Source organism: Panthera tigris, chromosome C1, assembly GCF_018350195.1.
Source record: "Panthera tigris isolate Pti1 chromosome C1, P.tigris_Pti1_mat1.1, whole genome shotgun sequence".
Classification (NCBI taxonomy): Eukaryota; Metazoa; Chordata; class Mammalia; order Carnivora; family Felidae; genus Panthera; species Panthera tigris.
Genome location: NC_056667.1, coordinates 21,936,737 through 21,963,099, shown reverse-complemented (window position 1 = coordinate 21,963,099; position 26,363 = coordinate 21,936,737). Strand labels below are relative to the sequence as shown.

Below are 26,363 nucleotides of genomic sequence, written 5' to 3'. Positions count from 1 at the left end.
CCTAGATCAAACAGTCAAAAAGTAAGGAGGCTGGAATTTTACTCTGCCTTAAAGGCCCCCACCACGGGCAGTTAGTTCCACAGGCTCCGGAAGAAGGCAGCCTGGGGTAGGGGCACAGCTCTGCGACCTTGGAGAAGTCACTTCACCTCTCTAGGTCTTGATCTTCTCACCTGAAGCCCGTAAGTACGAAGCAGAGTCCCTGGCATACAGCAGGTACTCAATAAAAAAGCAGCTATTTCCCTCCCATCCGAAAGCCTCACTCTACAGAAGAGGAAACCAAGGCTCTGGGAGGGAGCAAGACCCATCTGAGGTCACTCAACAAATAGGTGGTACATCTGGGATCCGACCCTGGGCTTTGGGGACACGCCCTTGAGCACAGCGAGGCCCTGGGCAGCAGAGGCCTCACCCAGGCAGTGTTGGACTGGTGCAGCTGGTTGAGCATGACAATGGAGGTGCACCCGTAATCGTAGACCAGCCGCCAGAAGTCAGGCGTGGTGCTCTGTAGCGGATGCAAGGTCACGATGAAGGCTGCGCTCCGTGTGTAGCTCTGCAGGGAAACCGGGACTCAGCGGGGCCTGCTCGCCACCCCTGACAGGGCCTGAGCACCCCCACCGGCTGTCCTCCCACTCTGCCCACCCTGGGCTGAACAGCCCTCCCCTCGGGGCCAGGCTGCCTCTAGTGGCCCATTTTAGAGGCTGGCCGGCACACTGAGGCCTGAGTTCATAGGGTGAGCCCCCAGGCCTCTGGTGCCCAAGCCCACGGCCCTTGGAACTAACCACAAAACGTTCTCACATTTGTGGCAATGGGAACTTGGGCATGGTAGTTAGAGGCTGGCCAAGCTTGCTCCCTGCCTCAGGGCCTAGGCATGTGCTATTCCTGTTGCCTAGAACAAATTTCCAAATAGTTGGAATGGTTCTCTCCCTCCCTTCTTTGCGCTCTTTGCTTAACAGTCACCTCCGCAAAGAGGCCCTCCTTACCACCTCATCAAAAATCGCCATATACACACACTCCAAAGCCCACACTACATATTTCTTCTGCCTGGTTGCTTTTTGTAGGAATTACCAGTGTATATTCGCTTACTGGCTGTCCCAACCCATCACCCAAATACAAGTTTCAGGAAAGCAGAGATTTAGGGGTATGGTCTTTGCCCAGCACGTGGTAGGAGTTCAATAAATATTTTTGAATAAATAAATCTCTACGTCCCTTCCGACTCCATGGGTGAAGGGTCTGAGACCCCAGCTCAGGGCCCCAGACCAGTCACAGGCACTGACGCCACTCCCTGTCCTGACCTCATCCCGACCAGAGCCCTCGGCCCTTCCCCCTTGGCTCCCAAACCTTCCCAGATACTTCCCAGTGCGGGAATCCCAGAGCCCACCCCACCCCCCCAAGCCCTCACGTCAGTCAGGGCCGCGTTGATGTAGTTGTTAGGGTCCCCGTCGGTGGAGATGAGGAAGGGCAGGCAGCGGTCGGGCGGCAGGACATCCATGCTGCGGTTCTTGTCTCGGTTCCGGGGCAGCAAGGCGATGCTGCACTCTTCCACGTCCAGGGGTGGCGTGACCGAGTTCAGCGTCTAAAGGAGTGGAAGGAGCAACAGGGTGGGCGTGGGTGAGTATAGACATCCAGTGTTTGCTGGGCCTCCTCACAGCTCCCGCCGAAGGACACTGAGCTGGGCTACTAACCCCATTTTATGGCTGGAGACCTGAGGTCCGGACAGAAGGGAGAGAGGGCAGGGACCCCAAGCTCCCAGCCTCCGGACCGCGCAGGCTCTGAACAGCGCTCCGGAGACTCGAGTCTGCCTCCTTGCTCCCTGCATCACCTTAGACAAGCTGTCCTACTTCTCAGCACTGCTTTTCTCAGCCGTAAAGTGGGATAATAATATGCCTGCCGCGAGGAGCTACCGGAAAGATAAAGAGATGACGCCAAGGACCAAGCACGGCACCAGGCACATGGAAGGCTCCAGACGTGCGAGGCGCAGTGAGGACCGTTACGAGCTTCTCAGGCGCTTTCAAGAAGACAAGCCCGGAAGCCCCACGTCTGCTGCAAAGCGGACTCCGGGGGCCTGGCAGAGATGGTCAGCCCCGTCTGAACAAAACGCAAGTCCGAGGCACCTGTGCTGCCACAAACCTGGGACTCCAGGTTATCTCCTCCACCTCGTGCCTCATGTAGCCTGATCGATGGGGTCTCGGCTTCTTTCTCTTGTCTTTGGGGGTCCCTAATGGGGAGCCCCAGTCTCTCATGATCCCCAGAGCCCAACAGGCCCCAAGAATCACAGGCAGCATTTCCTATGACACCAGCCTACGCTGGCTGGACGGCATCAGGTATCCAGAAGGTGCCACCCCACGGAACCCTCGCGGGAGCCTGGAGTTCAGCGGACATGTGGGGTCTCTGCCTGCCCACTGAGAACCAGCCCTCCCCCATCTCAGTCACATGACATGCTGAGAGTGGCTCCACCCCCAGAACCCCTCCTGGGCCCATCAATGTGTTCCATCTTCCTGGCCCCAGTGACTGGCTCCGGGAAGGCACCGGAGAGGCTGGTCTAAGACTTCTGTTGGGGCTGTTGGGAGTCCTTTCTCCAGTCTCCTGACACGAGCCTGGCACTGCTGGGGGCGGCCAGGGTGTGGGTCTGAGAAGCCGAAAACAAAGAAAGCAGAACTAAAAATGGGCAGAGGCTAAGTTTTGGCATCATCATCTGAGCCCCTGGATCCAGCCACAACTGAAGCTGCATCATCTTCAGACTTGTCCGTTACAAAAGTCATGCAGTTGGATTTTTGTCAGCAACCAAAGTTGTAAATCCTGAGAGTATAAACACTGCAGGGGCAATATTGACTAGCTTTCCGGGATAAGAAAACCAAAACTTGGAGAAGTAATGTGAGTGTTCAAGGCCAGTCTCTAAGTCCTTCCCAGTAGCCCCATTCGGTCCCTCTTTCTTGGCTCTCAATGACGCCTATAGTACTGAGGACTTCCCAATAAACACACACACACACACACACACACACACACACACACACACAGAGTCACAAGCCACATCCACACTCCTATACACACACTCATGCCCCACCTGGAACTCTTCCCGCAGCTGGGAGGAATTACTCTGGGGGTCAATGCGGATCATCTCCTTGTAGGTGGCCTTGAACTCGCTGACAGGGATAGTGGTCTCCCCACACAGGCAGGCCTCCAGGATTGCATCATGAATGAAGATGTACTGCTCCTGGAACAGGAGGAGAGAATATAAGGAACCAGGAGGGGACCAGAACCTAGAGATTTGGGAGTGATAGCAGGGGGAAGCGAGCCCAAGGTTGAGGCAGGGGTGCTGGAGCCCAACCACGTGTTACTACAGGTTGGACCAACCCTGCTGGAAACAACTTTCATGGGTACGTTCACTCATCTCATATTCATCTCTATAATAACCCTGTGAGGAGCTCTGGAGGTGAGGGCAGAGCAAACACGAGTGGATCTTGACTGTAGAACCTGACCCTGGCCCACCGCTGTTTGACCTCACCCGAATGAACACAGTGGTGCGGACTCTGGGAAGACGCTAAGAGGCTGGCGGGCCAAGTTCAGGCATCTCAGCCCCAAGGACACCCCTCTGACACACTCCACCAGCTCTGAGTTCCACCACGAGGGACCCAAGTCCTGGAGAGGGGAGGGGAGGAGGGCTGCGTCCCCTACTTCTGTCTGGATCATGTTGACGCGCCGGGAGCAGAGGGCCTTCACACAGTTGTAAATGTCCACAACGCCCTCACACTCCGCCATGTCCAGCATCACATCCAGAACGATGTAGCAGCCTGTGCGGCCGGTGCCTGCGCTGGGGAGAGAGCAGCCAGGGGCCCCGTCAGAGCCTGGGGAGGGAGCCCGGGAGCAAGAAGGGAAGAGGGGTTCTGGGGTGCCTGGCCATGCCTACCCCACACAGGGACTGGGGGACAGAGACAGACACCCCACTGCACCAGCAAGGAGGAGCCAGGGAGGAGTCTGCAGCAGGAGTCGTGGTGAAAGGTGACACAAGACAGAGCTGGGGACGGGCCTCAGGAGGGGAGAGGGGGAAGGGTAGAAACTTAGCTGGGGAGAGGACAAAGGTGATGCTCAGAACTTCATCCAAGAATGTTCTTGCCTCCTGGGTATCCCCAGATCTACACACCCTTCAAAGCCCCACACGTTCATAGCCGCTCGCATACTCAACGGAGCCTCCCCAACCCTTCCCCAGACATCATTCCTCTGAGCTCCGAGAGTAATTCGGGCAGGCTCTTATCAAACCCTCTTCCTGCTACGCGGTCGTCGTTTTTGTGGCTGTGTCCCTGACCCGACTGGGAGCTCCTCGAGAGCTGGGCTGGGTCAGACCCATCTCTGGGATGCTCATGGTCAGAAAGAGGTGAGCAGAGTTGAGGGGCGGAGCGAGAGGACAAAAATGACACCAAGCTGTCAGGCTCGAAATGGTGGCATCGGAGCATTGGCAGGAACGCACAGCAGTGGGGGCTGAAATCGGTCCCGCCACTTTGGGAAGCGGTTTGGCAGTATCTACTTAAAAGCAGAACGTTTACATGGCAGCAATTCTACCCCACGTACGTACCCCCCAGAAATGCACGCGTCTGCCGGCCCAAACACAGGCAATAGAATGTCCTTAGTGGCTCTATTCATAATAGCTCAAAGCTGGAAACCACCCAAATTCCTATCAATAGCAGAATGGATAAACACACCGTGGGTGAGTCACCCCGTAGCCTGTGATCCGACAGGGACGAATCTTACGTACATAAGGTTCAGACACCAAAGAGTGCACACCGTAGGATTCCATTTATGCAAATTCAAAAACACAAAATGAATTTACGCTTGAGATGGCAGGATACTGATTGCGCCAGGAGTGAGCAGGTGGGTACAGACGGGAAGGCGGCTCAAGGGGGCTTCTGGATGCTGTTAGCGTTCTAGTTCTTGATCTGAACAGTGTTGGTGATTTCACAGGTGTGTTCAATTTATGGAAAATTGATAAAGGTATACACTTATTACGTGTGCACCTTGCTTTAAGTATGTTATACCTCAGTGAAGTCTTATTTTAAAGACGGTATCTTAAAGAAGCCTAAAGACACCAAATGGAAATAGTCTGTGGGTGGCAGGGCAGGGAAGGACTGAGTCTGCCACGTGGTATTTGGGAAGCTGAGTGGAATCCAAGCAGAGGAGCCAGGACAGATACAGAGGCCAAGGACCTTTGGGTCGGGGAATCGGTAAAACCACAGGGTTAGAGGCTAAGCTCCCCAGGAGGGGAGTGGGGGCAGGAACCAGACAGGACACTGAAGAGGCAAGAGAAAGATGTGGAGCCAGAGAGGAAGCAGAGCAGAGGAAGGGCCGCTGGGGTCACAGGAGCCAAGCAAGGCAGGACCGGGGACAGATAGGAGTGAGGGCCAGAAGTTGCACAGGGTGTGAAAGCCAAGCAGTGAGAAGAGCCCATGGGACTTGGAGAAGAGAAAGCAAAGCCCCGCCCCCCCCCCCAAACACCTGGGCCAAAACTAGTGTGCAATGCATACTTGCTGAACGGAAGCAGATAGAACTCAGCCTGCCTGGTGCCTCACCAAGCCCCAGCCCCCTCTGTCTCCAGCGCCTCCTTAGCCTCTAGGCCCAGGGCCTCTGCAGGTCCTGGGAAGCATATGAGGGTGCCGACCTCAGAGCCAAAGCTCAAGGGGCCCTTGGGGGTCAGTCTCTCCTCCGTCTCTAAGCAGGATGAACCTAAGCCTAGTCTCCCTCTGGGACCTTGAACACCACCATGCCCAGTCCTCTTCTGGGGATCCCGGTGCCTCACCTGCAGTGGATGACGACGGGCCCGGCGTCAGGTGGGGTAGAGGCCTTCACGCGCCGGATGAAGGCTAGCAGCCCTGTGGCGTGGTAGGGGACGCCGTGCTCCGGCCATGCCGTGAAGTGGAACTGTCGGACCTCGTGCCGGGCAGAGTAGCCTCTCTGGGGAGACAGGCAGAGTCACTGCTGGCATCCGTTAGACACCTGCCGGGTAAGCATCTCACCCCAGGATCCCAATTAATCCCAGTGATAAACTTACGAATGGGTATTGATGGCTCATCGTACCAGCGAGAAAACCAGGGCCCAGAGAGAAGAAACTGTTTGCTCGAGGTTAGACAAGACGAGCACGACACAGGAAAGGGGCCAGGGCCTGCCTGACGCCTAAACCTGTCTGCCAATCACCCACCTCTGCCACCGCGTTGCCGTGCAACCCCCAAGAGGTCACTTTGACTCTCTGGTCTTAGTCTGAAGGGGGAAAGTGTCTCCTTTGAGGATTTACAGAGGATCAAATGGGATCACAGACGGGAGGACTCGGCCAGTCACTGGCCATGTGGCCTCCTGAGTGACGCAATGACTCCACCTCATTGTCTTTATTTGTACAATGGGACTAATGGAAACACCTCATTCCAGAGTTTTCAGAGTGGAACCAACACATGTCACAGCTCAGCACGATGCTCAGTGCAGAAAAGGACAAACACCTGGCAGCTGTCATCATCTCCAATTCCTCTTGGAGTCATCAGTAAAGGGCAGTCCCCTTCCTGTTCTCCCACAATGCTCCCAGTAATGCTCCTCTTCCTGTCCTCCTGCAGTGCTCCCCTTCCTGTGCTCCATCAATGCTCCCTGCACCTGCAGTGCTCCCCTTCCTGTCCTCCAGCACTGCTCCCTGCAGTGCTCCCTTTCCTGTCCTCTATGAGTGCTCCCTGCAGTGCTCCCCTTCCTGTGCTCCATCAATGCTCCCTGCACCTGCAGTGCTCCCCTTCCTGTCCTCCAGCACTGCTCCCTGCAGTGCTCCCTTTCCTGTCCTCTATGAGTGCTCCCTGCAGTGCTCCCCTTCCTGTGCTCCATCAATGCTCCCTGCACCTGCAGTGCTCCCCTTCCTGTCCTCCAGCACTGCTCCCTGCAGTGCTCCCTTTCCTGTCCTCTATGAGTGCTCCCTGCAGTGCTCCCCTTCCTGTGCTCCATCAATGCTCCCTGCACCTGCAGTGCTCCCCTTCCTGTCCTCCAGCACTGCTCCCTGCAGTGCTCCCTTTCCTGTCCTCTATGAGTGCTCCCTGCAGTGCTCCCCTTCCTGTCCTCCAGCACTGCTCCCTGTAGTCCTCCCCTTCCTGTCCTCAGCACTGCTCCCTGCAGTCCTCCCCTTCCTGTCCTCCATCAATACTCCCTGCAGTGCTCCCTTTCCTGTCCTCTATGAGTGCTCCCTGCAGTCCTCCCCTTCCTGTCCTCCAGCACTGCTCCCTGCAGTCCTCCCCTTCCTGTCCTCAGCACTGCTCCCTGCAGTGCTCCCCGTTCTGTCCTCCAGCACTGCTCCCTGCAGTGCTCCCCTTCCTGTCCTCAGCACTGCTCCCTGGAGTGCTCCCCTTTCTCTCCTCCAGCACTGCTCCCTGCAGTGCTCCCCTTCCTGTCCTCAGCACTGCTCCCTGGAGTGCTCCCCTTCTTCTCCTCCAACACTGCTCCCTGCCGTGCTCCCCTTCCTGTCCTCCATCAATACTCCCTGCAGTACTCCCTTTCCTGTCCTCTATGAGTGTTCCCTGCAGTCCTCCCCTTCCTGTCCTCCCGCACTGCTCCCTGCAATGCTCCCCTTCCTGTCCTCCAGCAGTGCTCCCCAGTCACAGAGCGACTGCCTTGCCAAGGAAGACAGCGGAGCCCTCCTCACCTCTCCTGCTTCTGCGCTGGCAGGCGGGAGGTGGACTCTGCCCCACCTCTGCAGGCACCCCTGGAGGGACCACGTGACAGGAGACTCACCCGCTCCAGGGCAAAGGTGCGCACGACATACTCGGCCAGAGTCTCCGTCTTCACCAGCGTGATCTTGATGTCCCCGTACATGTCCGAGTCCTCCGGCCAGTACCGTGAGCACTTCACCTGGAGTCCCACGGGAAGGCTCAGTAGGCTCTTCGCTGCCCCCCTTGGCCCGCCTTACCCCCTCACCCCAAGGCCCTGCTTACCCTGCCCACCTCCACCAGCTTGGTGATCATGACAATGCTGGAACAGTGCTCCTGCCACACCATGCGCCAGAAGTCGTAGACCATCTCGGGCTTCGGCCCTGGGGCGCAGAGGGTGCTAGTCCCTGAGGCAAGGTCTCCACCCAGGGCCAGCACACCTGCTGCCCGGCACCACCACCCCAGGCCAGGAGTCTCCCGAGCCCCATGGAGGGCTTCGTGCTCATTCCACGCCCACCCCACCCAATGCCAATTTGTGCCTGGAGGGCCCTGAGAGCATCAGAGAGGGCCTGGCTGGAGACCCCAATCATCCTGAGTGAAACCCAGCGGGGCAGAGCTGGAGGGCTAGATCCTTGGTCTATAGTGCAAGTCTCCCGGAGGGATGGACAAGTAAATGGTTGGCGGGGGCAGGGGGAAGACAGCCAGCGGGTCCCAGGAACCACCCACCCCACCCCACCCCCCCCCCGAAAGGCACAATCCACACTCGTCAGGACTGAGCCTGGCTCCCCTCTTCTGCATGCACCACCTCAAAGACAGACAGATGGGCAGACATGCGCTGAGCATGTAGGGGAGACACAAACACAAAGAGGGGCAGAGACTGATGGCCGGATTCCAGAAGACCCAACCAGACAGTGGGGCTCAGACAGTAGAGAGACAGCAGGGAGCAGACGGGGAGTCAAGCAGATCAGAGCGAAGGCAGAAAGGCGGCAGAGGGCATTCAGCACACGGGGGCACACGGGCAGAGGTGCAGGTACCTTGAGTGGCTATGAAGTGGTTTGACCTGTGGTAACCCTGGAACGGGAGAAGAGGGTGCGGTGAGACCCCAGGGAGCAGCCCCGCACTCCTTCAGATCTCACCCCCTCTGCCCTCCTGTCCCAGAAGCAGCACACACACCCATAGGCAACGGTCCACCCTCTTCCCTAGGCCCTCCAAACCGGGGTGGCCCTGCCCTCCCAGCCCTCCAGTGAGGGAAGAGCAGCTGGGACACCAGTGTCTTGGGTCCAAACCCATCTCTGCCTCTCTGCAGTGACACCACAGAGGACACGACTCCTTTATGGGCCTAAAAGGTCTCTCCACCCACAAACTGGGGGGAATTACCCATAATCAGCTTACAGCCCAGCTATTTGGATACAAATAAAGACCACGGTGACCCTGCCCAAGTTACCAGGGTGTCCCCAAAGCCCCAGAGGCCTAATCAACCCCAGACCCCAGGCTGGGTCTTATCAGTCACCCCAGTCCCCTCGTGGCAACCAGATAGGCAGTGCCCCCTCCCCGTGACATGTCATCCAGAGTTTGGGGAACCCAGGGACTCAGATGAAGACTTCAGGCTGGAAGCAGATGGGCACATGGGTTACTCATGGCCCTCAGATAAAATATTTCTTGAATCTTTAAAATGAATAATAATAATAATTTTTTGAGACCCTATTATGATCACATACTGTGCTAAGCACTTTACCTACACTATCTCCCACAAAAGAGAGGGCAAGAGCTACTGTATCCTCCATCCCGGAGCCCTCAGGCTGCAAAGGGGAGCCAGCCCCAACTCCCACCCCGAAGCCACAGCCAAACCCCGAGGTCCTGCCCTCACGTGACACCCAGGGCATCAATGCAGACAACATGGGAAGGGAAAAAGTACTGCAGCACTGATGCAACAGAGAACAATCAAGCTCGGCTGCTCACCTCAAGTTCACGGCCACAACCCAGCTCCCCTCCCCCTTACTCTGGCGCACAGGGAACCCTGGAGTCAGGCTGCCAGAGTTCAAATCCCAGCTCTAACTCTTGCTAGCCGTGTGCCCTCAGGCAAATCCTATCATTTCACTATGCCTCGATCTTCACATCTACAAAATGGGAATTACAGTATTTCCCTCCTAGGGCTGTTGCGAGGAGTAAACAAAGGAACGTAGGTCAAGGTCAGTACTTAATCAATAACAACTATTAGCACCTGCTACTACTTGAAAGTTCAAAAAGCGTATCCCTGAAGATTCAAATAGTATGGATGTCAAGAATTCCTAGGGCAGACGGCTTACTGCAGGGGTTAAGAATCCGAGTTCAGCGGCGCCTGGGTGGCTCAGTGCGTTAAGCGCCTGACTCTTGACTTCGGCTCAGGTCACGATCTTGCGGTTCGTGAGTTCGAGCCCTGCATCAGACTCCGCACTGGCAGTTTGGAGCCTGCTTGGGATTCTCTCTCTCCCCCCTCCCGACTTGTTCTCTCTCTCTCTTAAAATAAACAAAGTTTAAAAAAAAAAAAAAAAGAATCTGAGTGTGGAGAGTCAAGTTGACCTGGGTTCCTAGCTCGGCTCTACAGAACAGCCATGTGGCTCTGGGCACTAAAAAGGCACTTCTCAGCCTTTAACGTGGACAGGAATCTCCTGCGGATCTTGTTGAAAGGGAGATTCAGAGTCGGAAGGTCTGGGGTGGGGCCCAGGATTGTGCAATCCCAACCAGCTCCCAGGTGGTACCAGTGCCGGATCTCAAGACACACTGGAGTAGCCGGCCCCTCAGCCTCTCGGAGCCTCTGGTCCCTTCTGCAGCATGGGGATAACAGTGAGACACCGACCCCAGAGATGCTGCTCTATAGCTACACAGCATGCCCAAAACACAGTCAAACTTACCCATAGTGAAGAGCGCCCCAGAGCCACTCCGCCCTCACTAGCGGAACCGCTCTGGATATACACTAATTCCCCAGCCACCGCCTCTGCCTCAAGTCCTCGGCTGAGCTGCTGGGCAACCGGGGTCCCAGGGGAAGGCCCAGCAAAGGTGCTCCCAGGGCTGCCCTCCCACCTCCAGCACCGGTCAAGCTGGGAAGAAGCCACTCCCCCTAAAAGCCGTGTACCTGAGACTCCCACATGACAGCAAGCATCCCTTCTGATTCACCCATCTCTGTCCCTCCCTCCGGTGCCCGGCACAGTGCCAGCACCCAAGCTAGTCAGCCGATACAGTACATAGCTGAACAAGTTTTAAACAGATAATTCTCAGTATCTGCACATTAACTTTTCCATTGCACATGTGCGTTCCTGCACAATTCTATTACACAGAGAACGCTACAGTGGGAAGTGTAAGACGATCAGGTGTTAAACAGATCACTTGGAGCACACCCACTTGAGAAACCAATATCTGAGAGCACACTGGTCCTCACGCCCTGAGCATCAGCGTGACCTGGGCGCCGACTCCTGGGGAACACACCCCTGGCTGCCTGGAGCCTCTCGCTGGGTGGTTCCGGGGGACTGACCACTTGCATCACGGACAAGAACCCCAGGGCATCTGGACGCTCCTCACCGGGAGCGAACCACAGTCTAGTATGAGGGTGGAGGGCTCCTACTGGGCTTGAGGCCCATCTCCGTGCGGCCATGAACAAGTCACTGAACTTTTCTAAGGCTCCATTTTCTCATCCACCAACTGCTAGTCCCTCCCTCTCAGAGTACGGTAAAGAGGAAATGATGGGCCTGAGGGTGCTGGCACAGAGCCAGGTGCCCAGCCGATGACACTCTTGTTGACTAGCATGTGAAGGTGTATTAAACCAAGTCTCCTCAGGGCACCGAAGGGCGACAACAAGGAACCAAAAGGGTGGGACTATGTGTTGTATGGAGATTCAGATATAAAGAAATGTACCTAGGGGCTCTGGGTGGCTCAGTTGGTTTAGCCTCAAACTTCAGCTCAGGTCATGATCTCATGGCTCAGGAGTTCGAGCCCCCCCCCCCCCCGTGTCGGGCTCTGTGCCAACAGCTCAGAGCCTGGAGCCTGCTTCGGATTCTGTGTCTCCCGCTCTCTCTGCCCTTCCCCAACTTGTACTCTGTCTGTCTCTCTCTCCCAAAAATAAATAAAATCATTAAAAAAAAAAAAAGAACTGTACCAACTGTACCTATATTCACCACCTCCTAAAGGGGGCGCTAGGGCTGAGTATATCCACTGCATTTCATGGGCCTAATATTCCATTTAAACTTGGGATCTTTACAAACTGTTTAAGCACACTCAAAATGGGGGGCGGGGCATGTCTGGGACCAGCTGCTCGCCCTCCAGCAGCTGTCACCACATGGACCTTTCACTTCATATATACAGAGATGTGTATATTTCTGTACTGTCTGAAATATGATAATGAACTATATTTTTACAATCTTAAAAAACATAAGAACTACGTTTTTTAAAAGAAAAAAAGGAGGTAAAATAGAAAGGTACCCACGAAATAGCAAACAATCCCATCAGGTTATCAAATATTATTTAAAAAAAATAATATACAGTTGACCCTTGAACCCGTATAGGGGTTAGGGGTGCTGACCCCCTGGGGCAGTTGAAAATCCACACATAACTTTTGACCCCTCAAAAGCTTTACTAATAGCCTAGTTGACCGGAAGCCTTACTGATAATATAAACAGTCAAGTAACACGTATTTTCATATGACATATGGTACTATACACTATATTCTTAAATAAACTACAAAAAAGAAAATATTATTAAGAAAATCAAAAGGCAGAGAAAATACATTTGCAATACTGTACTGTATTTATTTTTAGAAAAAAGTAAGAAAAGTGGACTAGCGCGGTTCAAACCTATGCTACTCAAGGGTTGAATGTATATTAAAAGCCAAATTAAAGGATTACTAGACGAATAGGATTTTAAAAAAATATTCCTGGAAGGTCCAGAGATGACCTAAGTTTTAAAAACAGAATACCCAAACTGCACCCCCAAAATAAAACATTCCAAGTAGGGATAAATTGGCAGCAAAGTGGTTAGGTCTGAGTTTCAAGCAAACTGACCACAAAGGGATTTGAACACCCAGAGAAACTAGTTTTAAGGGGACCAGCAGGACCATTCTTACTTCCTTGAAGACCCTGCCCCCCAAGCAGCAGAAATGGGGCACCCAGAGCAGCATCCCCCGCCCGCCTCTCCCAGGGCCCCGCAGAAGGTACAGCTAGTGAGACTCATCGGGCATGGGGATCTGGGGGACGAAGGTGACAGAAGGTGGTGGCTGGTGACTGGGGCCTGTGGAAGCACCCCAACCCTGACGCCCCATCTCCGGGCAGTGGTGGAGGGGAAGGAATTGCTTACAACAGGGGTAGTCAAATCTGCAGCCCCGAGTGGCCCCTGGCCAGGCTGCTGAAACGGACGGTTGGCATTGGGCACACGAGTGGAGGGGAAGGAGGATAGAGACAGGGACAGAGAGAAAGAGAGACAGCTAGAGACCGTGAGAGAGTCTGAGATACAGCTGGTGAGACAGACAGACACGAAGAAGAGGAGGAGGAGGAGGAGGAGGAGGAGGAGGAGGAGGAGGAGGAGACGGGGAGAGAGATACTTACTTCACGGTTTATCCGAATCTTAATGATTCCAGTGAGGGAACAGTACAAAGCAAAAGAGACAGATATTAGGCCAGAGGCAGATGGAGATGGACGGAGCACAGGAGTGGCCAGGATGGGCGATGTGAGCAGGGGAGGCAGAGCAGAGATGGGAGCCGGGCTGGGCTGGAGAGCGGGGGCCGGGCTGCGCCGGAGAGCAGGAAGTGGCCTGAGCCTCCCGGGGCCCAAGGGAAGCCACCTGGGACACTGAGAAGACCCAGAAGAGGCTCCTGTTGCCCAAGTCTAAGAGGCCAGGCCCGGCCCGGCCCGTACCCCAGTCAAGGGAGAGCATGGGAGGTGGGGGAGAAGGCAAGGAATTCTGGAAAACATGGGGCAGCATATTTTCTGGCCCCCAGGAGGTGAAGAAGAGGGAGAGGTCTCCAGAGTCCCTGACTGTCCTGCCTCCCACGTGCACACCTTCCTCCTCCTTCGCTCCTGCTGCCCCCCATTCCCGCCCTTTCCTCTCTGGCCACCCAAAGCCAGTTCAAACCCCCGCCTCCATGCAGCCTGCTGTGGCTAACTCTGGCCCTACCACTGACTCGCTGTGTGACACTGGTCATTCCTCTTTTCTGGCCTGTGCTTTCCCAGCTAATCTGAGGTTATTTCACTTGTCTGTATGTTTATAGGTCTCCCTCACTAGCACCTACACATTCCAGGAGAGCAGGGACGCTGTCTATCTTGTTCACTGCTGTATCTCTGGTGCCCAGCACAAGGCCTGGCACATAGCGGCCGCTCAAAATACATCCGATAAGTGAAGAAACGATTCTCTCCCAAACTTGGCCTGCTGTCAGGACAGGGGAGTCTGACCAGGGTCCCTGGGCCCTGTCCCACCTCACCCTCATTTACACCTGGGGAGCAGATTCATCACCCAAACCCAGGCGTCCTGGCTCCCTGCCCTGTCCCTAGCCCCTTCCTCTGGTCCAGCCAGACCCAGCTGCTACACTGGACGCTAGGACAGCCTGATGGTTAGCAGCAAAGGCTTTGGAGACACAGGCTGAGATGTGAGTCCCTATTTGCCCACTCCCTCGCTATGCGACCTTGGACAAGCAGCTCCACCTCTCTGAGCCTGTCTCCTCACCTGTAAAGTGAGGCCATCATGCTAACTACCGCGTAGCATGATTGTAGGGTTGATAGAAAATGACATCTTCCGTATAAAGCGCTTAGCACAGTGCTTGGCACACAATACATGCTGGATAAACATGAGTTGTTATTCTTAAAGTACCACTCTGATCACAGAACACCTTTCGCAACTCCCTGGTACCCCAGGCGAAAGGCCAGACTCCTAAACCTGCCATCTGAGGCCTGCACAGTCCAGCCCCTGCCTCCCTGCAGCCTTACTCTGTGCCATGCGAACCCCACTTGGCCCCTCACTGAGAGGGGCTCCTTCCTCAACTCCAGGCCTAGCTGTCTGCCCACCTGCCTTCATTCTGCTTCCCTCAAGCGCCCCATCTGTCTGCCCTGGGGGAAGCTTTCCTGATGGCTTTCTTCTGCCCTCCCCTCCTCTGAGCTCCCTGGAGCTGACTGCAGGAGGTGGGGGCAAACCCCCATGTATTCCCTGCCAGGTTTCTGCCCACCCCCCCCCCCCGCCCTGGGCAGTGCGCCTGGAGTGGGCAGGGCCAGGCCAGCAGGGATGACGGCGAGGCACTCACGTCTATGTAGTTGGCGTTAATGTAGTCGGCATCCGGGCCTCCCAGCATCGGGGGCAGTTTCACTCGGTGCCGATCATCTGGAAACACAAAGCAGGTGGCCATGGGGTGGGTTGGGGAGTGCAGAGCTAGGGAAACGAAGGAAGGCTTCCTGGAGGCCTGAGGTGTGGCACAGGCAGGACAGCCAGGGGACCCAGAGGCTCGGGGCTGACCAGGAGGCTCTCGGCACCAGAGAAGGGAGGACAGGCCAGTGGTTAGAATCTGGGCTGTGGTACCAAGGAGGCCCAAGGTCATGTGCTACTCAGCAAGTATTAGCTGTGTGACCTGGAGCAGGGGGCTTACCCTCCCAAGCCTCAGTTTCCTTATCTGTAAAGTGGGGGTTATAATATGTCCCATGTCACTGGGTTACTAAGGGGAACAAGTAAAATGATGCGTGTAATAATCAGCACGTGGCTTGGCATGTAGGAGGCCCTCAATAAGCGGTTCACTCTGGCCGCTCTCGCCCTCCCTGCTCCCTCCCATCACTGCCCCAGTTCCAGGCCCTTCCCCAGGACTCACAGGCAGGCACAGGCTCTGGCCGGCTGCCCTTGACCTTGTCTTTCTTCTTTGTGGCATCCCAGCCTTCAAAGAAGCTCTGCCAGAAGGGAAAGTAAAGTGGTTGTCAATGGGGCAGAGAACCCACCTCCCTTGTAAGACCCCATCCCCTCAACAGGATACAGGTGGGACCACAGATAAGGGCCAGAGGCAGGGTTCAACTTGGAGCCTGAGATAGTCACTGTATATCCCTTTATCGGCAAAGGACTAAGAGCAAAAGCAAGGGGAGGAAAGGGTCAGAGTTAACAGACACGTTAGAATGAGGGTCAGGTTTAGGGTAAATCCAGGTTTGAGTTGGGAAGAAGACAAAGGCGAAAGTCAAACTGAGATTAGAATAAGGTGGTGTCACAGTCTAGATGGAGGGAGGACAGGCTTCAAATTAGAGTTCAAATGGAACTTAGGATGAGTCAGGGTCAAAGTCGGACTGGGTGTTAGGTTAGAGGTCAGGGTCGGTATTGGTGGTCAGAGTCATATCAGGGAGAGGATAGAGATCATGATCAGGGTCCAGATGGAGACTACGAGAAGATTCAAGGTCAGATTTCAAGCGAGGGTTAGGACGAGTGTGAGAAACTAGGTCAGTCTGAGGTTGGGATCAAGGTAAAAAGAAAAAAATTAGGTCGAGTTAGGGACTGTCAGATGTCAGAGCAAAGGTCCATCCCAGGCTAGGCTGAGGGTTGCCCAGGGTCAGGGTCCACAGTGAGGGGGAGCCAGGCGAGGCCCTGGCGAGGGGGCCCAGCTGGCCTGGGGCCCTGCACCTCGTACTCCTGCTTGAAGCCATAGCCCTCGGCCGTCTTCATCTGGTTGATGTGCTGCAGGAGGTCGGCCACGCGCACTGCGGGGTGCAGCTGCCCCGTGTGATATGGGGAGCCCTTCCGGCCACACGGACGCCGCGGTGAGCCCCCCAGGAGGCTGCTGGCCTCAGTGACCCCACCACTGCGCTGGTCTCCTGCAGTCAGAGAAAGGACAGGGGGTTCCTGACGCGCACAGCCTCCAGGCTGGGGAGTTCCAGACAGACTCGGGGATGGGGGAGGGGCGGGGGAGCATGGCCAACATGGAGGCTGTTCCCTGGGGCGAGCAGCCTGGCTGGGCCCACGCGGCGCACCCCTGGGCAAGTCCCTTCCCTCCTGCCTTGGTTTTTCCGGCTGTAAAATGAGCGGGTTGGGTCACGTGACCTCGGAGGGCCCTATCGGCCCAGCCCCGCCTGCTGGGATCCTGGGCTCCCCTGACTCTGTCCTGTGGCTCCCCAGCCCGGACCACCCCTCTGTGACCTCACCACACTGCCTGCAGGGGGCAGCGCTCAGCAGAGCCCAGGGGAGTAACCCCCTCCCCTTCTTCCAGGGAACAATCTGGAACAATTGGCAACTCCCAGTAATTACCCCCATTCAAAGACAAGCAAATCCCCAAATTAGCTGCCGCTGCCACCCCCTCCATAGATTAATGCGAGGCACCTGAATAGAAGCATTTCTCCTGTGCAAGCATTTCCATTGTCAGCCTGTGCAGCGGCCTCAGCCAATCCGGGAACAGGTCGAGGGGTTCACAGTGACACACACACACACACACACACACACACCCAGGGAAAACTATCCCCTCCCCCCAGGCCCACCGACTCCCTGCTCTCCCAGTCAGCCTCCCCAAGGACATCCCACCATGGTCCCCCAGATCAGGTTGTGGCACTGAGAAAAGTGCCCCACTCTGGACACTCCCTCTCACACACTCACCACTCATTTCCCTCCACTTGTCCTGGGTACCATGCAGGGGCTTAGTCAAGGCCAGCCCTCCGTGTTGCTCATGGCTGTTCTCTGCCCAGGTCTGAGCTAGACGGGGCAGGTGAGGAACTCCCAGGAGGGCCTAGATGCCAGCACCCTCCCTTGTCACCACCTCCAACACCCTTCCCCTCCTGTTCCTGCCTGGTGAACTCACATCCATCCTTCAGATCTTAGCCAACAAGAGCCTTCCTAGGGAACCTTCAGTGCCGGGCCTCTGCTTCCTACTCATGATTGACAGAACGAAGGCATGACACCAGGACAGACTCCTGTGCTGCTCACCTCCTCCAAACGCCAAGTCCCTTCTCTTCGAATCAGGGGGACTGCCCTGCCCTGCCCTGCTTGGGTCCCTCAGTCCTGTGCCTCCGTTTGAAAACTGCCTCCAGGCAGACAGGCAATGTGATGGCATGGCCCACCTCATTTATTTCTCTTCTCTTAGGAATCAGTCCTGAGCTGCCTGCCGCCCAATGTCTAAAAACAATCACTTCACATTTTATCCAGATTTTCTAGTTACTTACAGCGGGAGGGCAAGTCATGTGCCAGTGACACCACTGTGGTCAGATACCCCAAGCCCTTAATTCTTCAGATGGAGAAACCGAGGTCCAAAGAAGAGAGACTTGCCTAACACAGTGCTTGCTAAAGTGCATTCCAGAAAATACTGACCATGGTAGATGACTAAGTGTTACTCCATTAAAAAGAAGCAGACAAGGGGGTGGGGCTGCCTGGGTGGCTCAGTCGGTAAAGGGTCCAACTCTTGATTTCAACTCAGGTCATAATCTCATGGGTTCATGGGACCCAGCCCCGCATTGGGCTCTGCGCTGACAGTGTGGAGCCTGCTTGGGATTCTCTCTCTCCCTCTCTCTCTCCTCCCCACTCACATGTACACGTGCACACGTTCTCTCTCAAAATAAATAAATAAACATTTCAAAAGAAGAATAAGAAGAGAAGGAAGGTGACGAGGGGTTCTCTGTTTTAAAAGACTCCATGAGGGGTGCCTGGATGGCTCAGTGGGTTAAGCCTCTGACTTTGGCTCAGGTCATGATCTCGCAGCTCGTGGGTTCAAGCACCACGTCGGGCTCTGTGCTGATGGCTCAGAGCATGGAGCCTGCTTCGGATCCCGTGTCTCCCTCTCCATCTGTCCTCCCTCTGCTTGTGCTCTGTCTCTCTCTGTCTCTCTCTCTCAAAAATAAATGAACATTAAAAAAAAATTAAAGGAATCTATGAAATTCCAGTTGAAACAAAAGTAAATATGTCTTTTTCTCTGTAAGACCTCTCAGGGCCTCTACATATTAGTGTGCATTTTAAATCTCCAAGAGATGGGGTGCCTGGGTGGCTCAGTCTGTTGAGCGTCCGACTTTGGCTCAGGTCATGATCTCGCGGACCGTGAGTTCAAGCCCCTCATCGGGCTCTGTGCTGACAGCTCAGAGCCTGGAGCCTGCTTCTGATTCTGTGTCTCCCTCTCTCTCTGCCCCTCCCCCGCTCATGCTCTGTCTCTCTCTCTCTCTCTCTCTCTGTCAAAAATACATAAATGTTAAAAAAAAAAAATCTCCAAGAGATGAGTAGAAATAGCAATGTTTCACCACAGAGAGCTTTTTGTTTGTTTGTTTCATGAAACATCCTCAGGGGATACAGTGTAACGTGGTGATTAAGAGACAGGCTCTGGAGCCAAATAGGCCTGAGATCAAATCCTATCTCCACACGTCACCTTGGTGATGGTACTTCCTCTCCCTCAACTTCCCTCGTCACATGTCAAATGAAGACAAAAACCGTTACTCTCCAAAACGATTAGATAAATATTAAGCAAGATAATGCATATAAAGCATCCAGTCTGGTGCCTGGCACAGAGTGAGCACCTGTAGTTGGGGCTGTTGACATAATTAGTCCCAGAAAGCCAGGGCAGCTGGCTGGCCAAGCGGGGACCTTCCTTCCTTGGTCCTTTTCCACTGTAGGACCCCAGCCGGCTGCTTCACGGCCAGCCTGCCACCACTGACTCAGCATGAGAGGTCCCCATGGTAAAGTTCGCAGACTAAGCAGGCATCAAAATCATCGCAGCTTTCTGTTCCACACCACAAAACTCTGGCCTTCTCTGTTTGGAAAGCCAAGAAGGAGGTGGAGGCTGGACCAGGGCGGGGCATGGAGAGAGACAAAAGGAGTTGACACATGGCCCCCGCCTCCCGAAGACACCTGGCCGTCACGCCTTCTCCCTGCCCTACGCTGTGCCCCGGGGCCCACTCCCCCTCTCACCATCAGCCACGTCTCATCCAGCCCCAGCCCAAACTCTGACCACCGCTGCCCGAAGGTACATCTTTTCAAAACTCTGGCGGCACTAATCGTTCCCACTGTGTCCACATGGCAATGAGCCTGGGCCCGACTTCCCTAGGCCACGTCTCCCCAGCTGTCAGCGAGCTGGTGGGAGGGCAGAGCCCACGCACCTTGCCTCTCTGGATCTCTCAACAAGATTCAGCAGCAAGGCATGTGCCCACACCACCCCCACCTCCCACTCTCCACGCTGCCCACTTGAGTTTCCCCACCCATTCACACCTCTCCATGGTTTCCTCACATGCTCACCTCCACGCATCTGCACATGCTGTTCCCTCACCCTATGCCCTTCCTTTCCTATCTCTGCTGTCCAAATCCTGCCTGTGCCTCGGGGCCTAGCACGAGATAGTAGAAACAGCTCTTTGCAACTCAGAAAGACCTGCATTTAAATCTTGGCTCTGGAGGCGCCTGGGTGGCTAGGTCGGTTGAGCATTTGACTCTTGGTTTCGGCTCAGGTCAGGATCTCGTGGTTCATGGGTTTGAGCCCCGCATCAGACTCTGCCCTGACAGCGTGAAGCCTGCTCACTCTCTCTTTGCCCCTCCCCAGCACGTGCTCTCTCTGTCTCAAAAATGAATAAACATTAAAAAATAAATAAATTTTAAAAATAATAATAATAAATAAATCCTGGCTCTGCCACTTTCTGGCTGTTTGACAAGTGAAGTCCCCTGTCTGAGCGTCTCTGTTTCCTCATTTGTAAGATGAGTCATAATAGCTACCGTGCAGGGCTGGGGTGAAAATTTAATGAGGGAGATCACAAAGAGAACTTGAAAAATAAGTGCATGTCAGTGAATTTGAAGACTTAAATGAAATGGACAAATTCCTGGACAAATAAGACTTACTACAAGTGGCTTGGAAAAAAAATAGAAAGTTTCAACAGTCCTTTGCTCCTTTAAACAGAATTAAAAGTTTAAAATTTTTCCATAAAGGGGGCACCTGGGTGGCTCAGTCAGTTAAGTGTCCAACTCTTGATTTGGGCTCAGGTCATGATCTCACAATTCATGAGATCAAGCCTCACATCAGGCTCTGCACTTGGTATGGAACCTGCTTGGGATTCTCTCCCCCTCTCCCCGTCCCTCTTGCACACATGCACGGTCTCTCAATAAATAAATTAACTAAATATTTCTGTAAAGAAAACAACAGAAAAGGATTGTGTTATAGATGAATTCCACCAAGCTTTCGAGGTGTCAATTATTCCAGTCTTTCATAACAAGGAAAAAAGAGAAGAGACCTCAGTGCATTTTACAAGACAAAAGAATCTCGATACCAAAAACCAGACAAGGATAGCACAAAAAATAAAAATCATGGGCCAATCCCACTCTGGAATACAGCTTTGAAATCTTGAACAATATTATAACTATACTGAATCCAACAAGGTGTAAAAAATGCAATGCATCATGACCAAGCTGAATTTATCCCAGGCATGGAAAGTTATTTTAATTTTATAAAATCGAAAAATACCACACACCTCATTAACAAAATAAAAAAATATACATAGGACAGTAAGTGCAGAAAAAGTATTTGGTAAGTTTAATGCCCATTTAAATAAAAGCTGCTAGCAAACCAGAAACTGAAGAGCATTTTGTTAATCTGACAAAACATTTCTACCAAAAACTGTAGCAAACTTCATTCTCAGTGTTTCGTGTTAGAAGCATTCCTTTTGAAATCAGGAAAACAAGGCAAGGATTCGTGCTATAACCACTTCCATTCGACACAGTGCTGGAGGCCCCAGCCAGTGCCACACAGAAAGACAAGGGGAAAAAAAAAGGAGAAATGAAACAAGGAACAGAACTGGCAGTATTTACAGATCCTTTGAACATACTCAGAAAACCTGAAAGATTCTATAGACAAATGAGAATTAATAAATAAGGTTATCAGGGAGTATGGATATAAGATCAATATATACACATACAAAATCAACTCTATTTCTCTATAGGAGCAACTATTAGAAATGTGATATTTTAAAAGTGTACCATTTGTGCTGAGGAAGACTGGACATCCACATGCAAAAGAATGAAGTTGGATCCCTACCTCACACCAGATACAAAAATCAACTCAAAATGAATCAAAGACCTCAATGTAAGAGGTAAAACTATAAAACTCTTAGAAGAAAACACAGGGTTGGGGTACCTGGGTGGCTCAGTCAGCTAAGCATCTGACTTCAGCTCAGGTCATGATCTCATGACTCATGAGTTCAAGCCCTGAATCAGGCTCTCTGCTGTCAGCATGGAGCCCGCTGAGGTTCCTGTCTCCCTCTCTCGCTGCCCCTCCCCAGCTTGTGCTTTCTGTCTCAAAAATAAACAAAAATATTTTTTAAAAAATTTTTAAATAAAGAAGAAAGTACGGGCAAAAGCTTCATAACACTGGATTTGGCAATAATTTCTTGGCTATGACACCAAAAGCACAGGCAACAAGAAACAAAAAATAGGCAAATTGGACCTCATGAAAACTTTTAAAAATTTGTGCCTTCAAAGACACAATCCACAGAGTAAAAAGGTAACCCACAGGATAGGAGAAAATATTTGCAAACCATATATCTGATAAGGGCTTAAAATCTAACATACAGAGAGAACTCCTAAAACTCTAGGACAAAAAAAACCAAACAACCCAATTCAAAAATGGGCAAAGTTGCCTGAATAGATATTTCTCCAAAGAAGATACACAAATGGCACATGCTCAACATGACACGGTGCGTCATTAGGCAACTGCAGATCAGAACTACAATGACATAAGACCTCACACCCACTAGAATGGCTGCTGGCAAGAAAAACACAGAAAATAACAAGTGTTACAAGGATGTGGAGAAACTGGAGCCCTTGTACACTACGGATGCCGTGGAATATTACTCAACCCTAAAAAGGGGGAAATTCTGAAAGATGCTAGAAGATGAAAGAAGCTTGAAAAACAAGCTAAGTGACACGGACCGGGCATAAAAAGACAGATGCCGTGTGACTCCACATCTATGAGATAATTAGAGCAAATTCACAGAAACACCAAATAGAATGGGGGTTGCCAGGGACTGGGAAGAGGCAGGAATGGGGAGTTAATGCTTCATGGGAACAGAGTTTCAGTTTTATGAGACGAACAGAGCTGTAGTGTTGGGTGATCGTGATGGTTCCCAACATTATGAATGTATTTAATATCACCAAACTGCACACTGGAGAATGGTCAAGGTGGCAAATTCTATGTTATGTGGATTTTGCCACACACACCCACACAATGCACCATTTGCAATGGAAATCAAAAATATAAGGGATCAGGGGTGCCTGGGTGGCTCAGTCGGCCGAGCGTCCAACCTCGGCTCAGGTCATGATCTCGTGGCTCCTGAGTTTGACCCCGACATCGGGCTTGCTGTTGTCGGTGAGGAGCCCACTGCAGATCCTCTGTCCCCCCATATCTCTGGCCCTCCCTGGCTTGCACTCTCTCAAAAAAAAAAAAAAAAACACACCTAAAACTAAATAAATAAAATGTAGCCCTTAAAAAAAAAAAAAAAGAAAATCCTTAATTCATATCACACACAAAAATTAATCACAGAGGGGTAAAGATTTAAATGTTCAGCACAAAATACAAAAAGGGGCTTAGAAAAAAATATTTTATGACCCTGCGAGGGAGGAACTCTTGAAGAAAACACAAAAAGTCGAAATCAGAAAGGGAAAGATTGATGAACTTGACTAAGTTAAAATAAAAACTTGTTCCTCCACAGACACTATAAATAACCTGAGAAGATGAGCCGCAAATTGGGAGAAGGTATTTGCAATTCATAAGGGAAAAGTGATTATCATCCTAAATATGTAAAGAACTCCTAAAAACCACTAAGAAAGCAACAGAAAACCTAATAGAAAATTAGGTAAAAGGCATGAACAGGCATTTCATAGAAGAAGAAAGCTGAATGGCCAGTAATGATTTGAAAATATGCTCAACCTCATTAGTAATCAGAGAAATGCAAATTGAGACTATAGAGAATTCCCGTTTTATACAAACCAGTTTGGCAAAAGTGAAGAAGCCTGGCAAGCTCTGAGCTTGCCGGAGAGCAGCAGAATTTCTCACTCGCTGCTGCCGGGCGTGAGCACGGGCAAAGCCACTCCGGGACACAAGGCGGCAGTGCCTTCTAAAGAGCAGCAAAGCACACGCTCTGTGAGCCGGCTGCTCCGCTTCTCGAATCTCCTGCGCAGGTGCATCTGGAGACCCATTTAAGCACATTCAGAGCAGCCTCGTTTGTAATAACAAGAAAACGGGAAGCAAATCAGATGTGGCTGCATGGCAGAATGGAGAAATGAATTGCGATACGCTCGTACAATGGAAAACTATACATCAGAGAAAATAAAAGAAATGACAGCGAAATATCCACCTGGGTAGACATTAGAAACACAATGTTGAGTCGAAATACAGTGTGATTGCATTTTTTATAAAGCTCAGAAACAAGCAAAGTTACACAATGCACTGTTTTGGGGATGCGTGTCCACGTGGAAAAACTGCTCCCCAAAAGGTAAGGAAATTATAAACACAAATTTCAGGGGGATGTTTATGTCTAAGAGGGATGTAGGGCATATACTCAGGGAGGGACACCCAGACGATGTTCTTTTTTTATTATTATTATTTGCTTTAACGTTTACTTATTTTTGCAAGAGAGACAGAGTGCAAGCCAGGGAGGGGCAGAGGGAGAGGGAGACATGGAATCTGAAGCAGGCTCCAGGCTCTGAGCTGGCAGCCCAGAGCCCGATGCAGGGCTCGAACCCACGAACCGTGAGATTATGACCGGAGCCGAAGTCGGATGCTTCACAGACAGAGCCCCCCGGGCGCCCCCCAGATGATGTTCTAATACACCAGTGTGGTTCACCAGTGTTTGTGGTATATATCACTGCATGACTTTCACAAACATGACGTATTTTCACTGGTACAAATCAACACTAACTAGAAGAAACAGACATGTGAGGAGATGATTTAGGACAAGCTCCTAGCACGTGTGGCTAATTCACCCTATCCTTCCTGCAAGCCAGGCACGGCACTAAATGATGTACACATAATAGCTAACTTAGTCTTCCAGCAGAACTACCGGCAGAGATGATCTTTAACTCCACTCTGTACATGAGGAAGCAGACATCCAGAGAGATTAAATGACTTTCCCCGGATCACCCAGCTAGGGGATGTGAGATGCAAATGCAGGTCTGTCGGACTCCAGAGCAATCCTTCTTAGCCACTGGTCCCCTGTCTGTCACACAGCAGGTGCTCAATGGCCGTGAGACTGCTCTGGTCCCCTCTGATCACACTGAGCCCCCAGAGAACTTCCCCCAATCAACATGTGACCTCGCATTCCTTCCAGATGAACCTGTGTCTAAGTCCTCCATCTTCCTAAAGCTCTCCCGGGGCAAAAGCAACACCTGTGCCTTCTCTGCTTTGCCAGCACCTGCACCGGTACCCCACAGGAGAACAAGAGATGCTTCAGTTTGGGTTCAAGGCGTTACAGAACTCATCAGAGGGGCCCAGTCCTACTAGTTCAAGTGTGGAGCCCAGAGCCACGAGGAAGGGGCGGGAGGGCCAGGCACTCACCCCGGGGGCTGTAGCCGTGGGCGTCCATGAAGGAGAGGCCCAGTCGCTCATCCTCCTGCAAGGTGCTCTGGTCTGTGAAGCTCCGGTCCACGGCACTCATCATGTGGGTCTTCTCCTGGCGGTAATTGACGGTGGCTTTGGTCATGTTCACGGGCTTTCTGCAGAGAGGGGTTGACAAGAGACAGGGGTGCTGAGCTGGGCAGAACGACACCAGAGATGGATGGGGAGGCCCGACAGTCAGGGGGCCTTGAGGCCAGGAGTCATTCTAGAAGCATCTCTGAATACTGAGAGGGCTCCGTCTCTATCCTTTGCTCACCATACCCAGAGAGCTGCTACCTCCAAAAAAAGGGACCGAGCAGAGTCCTCGTCTTGGGGACCACTGCTGAGGACAAGGAATGAAGCAGCAGTGGCCTCGGGCTGGGACCTGGCTCCTGTCACTGGCCTCAAGGGCTCAGGAAATGGGAAGAATAGTCACCCTGGGACTATTCTCGTGTCACAGCTGTCACGCCATCCAAGCTAGGAAGATGGCTTCCCCAGCTCCAACCCCAGCATGCCCCAGAGCCACCCTCGTCTCCCCATCCTCACCAAACATGCGCCCTAAGAACTTTTTTGCCTACGAAGGGGATGGTGCTCCTCCTTCACGGCAGAGTCTGGCCACTGCTCAGCCAATGCTCAGGAGTCTTCCTCTGGGCATGGGATGAACTCCAACTGGCTTCTTCCTATCCCCTACCAACCCCTGAGTGGCCCCACCGTGGGCCACATTAGACTTGTAAAGACATTAGGCTGTAAAGAGATTCCTGTCACTGGCAAGCAGTCCATCCAGCCACCGGAAGCAGCAGAGGGAGAAGGCAAGAGGCCCCAGTCCCCCCCGAGAGGCCTTGTGAAGAGGGCCCTAGACAAAGGACCTGCCCAGGCCTCTAGCCCAGCCTTACAGATGAGGATGGCAGTCTGTGACTCTAGAGGACTTGGAGGAAAGTGGGAAGAAGAACAGGGGCCACAGACCCATGACCGAGGGGCTGAGCAAAAGGGAAAGAGGAAATGACTTGGGACCGGTTTTGAGACTAGAAGAGTCAGGGGCCCAATCACAGGAAGGGCTAAAGACAAGAGAGCCATTTATACTGCAGGGACCTGCAGCATGCAGGATGTGGGATAGACCTAAGGAAGGACTTCCAGGTTAAGAGGGCTCAGGACCATCAGCGGAGATGAAGAGGCCAATAAAGGGATCTTCCCAAACAGGC

General features: G+C 52.8%; 1 protein-coding gene across 5 annotated transcripts in view; it reads right to left on the bottom strand.

Moving 5' to 3' along the window:
• PTPRU (protein tyrosine phosphatase receptor type U) overlaps positions 1-26,363 on the bottom strand; it is an 81,460-nt gene that overhangs the window by 4,930 nt on the left and 50,167 nt on the right. For 2 of the 5 annotated variants that reach the window (XM_042996063.1, XM_042996065.1), the window contains 12 exons: positions 25,126-25,283; positions 16,254-16,444; positions 15,463-15,538; positions 14,908-14,984; positions 8,687-8,723; positions 7,938-8,035; positions 7,738-7,854; positions 5,783-5,937; positions 3,670-3,805; positions 3,059-3,208; positions 1,397-1,570; positions 407-547 (listed from right to left, as the gene is read on the bottom strand). In XM_042996063.1, the coding sequence (XP_042851997.1) occupies positions 407-547; positions 1,397-1,570; positions 3,059-3,208; positions 3,670-3,805; positions 5,783-5,937; positions 7,738-7,854; positions 7,938-8,035; positions 8,687-8,723; positions 14,908-14,984; positions 15,463-15,538; positions 16,254-16,444; positions 25,126-25,283 (1,510 nt within the window). Of the gene's footprint in view, positions 1-406; positions 548-1,396; positions 1,571-3,058; positions 3,209-3,669; positions 3,806-4,660; positions 4,926-5,782; positions 5,938-7,737; positions 7,855-7,937; positions 8,036-8,686; positions 8,724-14,907; positions 14,985-15,462; positions 15,539-16,253; positions 16,445-25,125; positions 25,284-26,363 lie in introns of those variants that run through there. The other 3 variants (XM_042996064.1, XM_042996066.1, XM_042996067.1) reach the window with 2 other exon arrangements.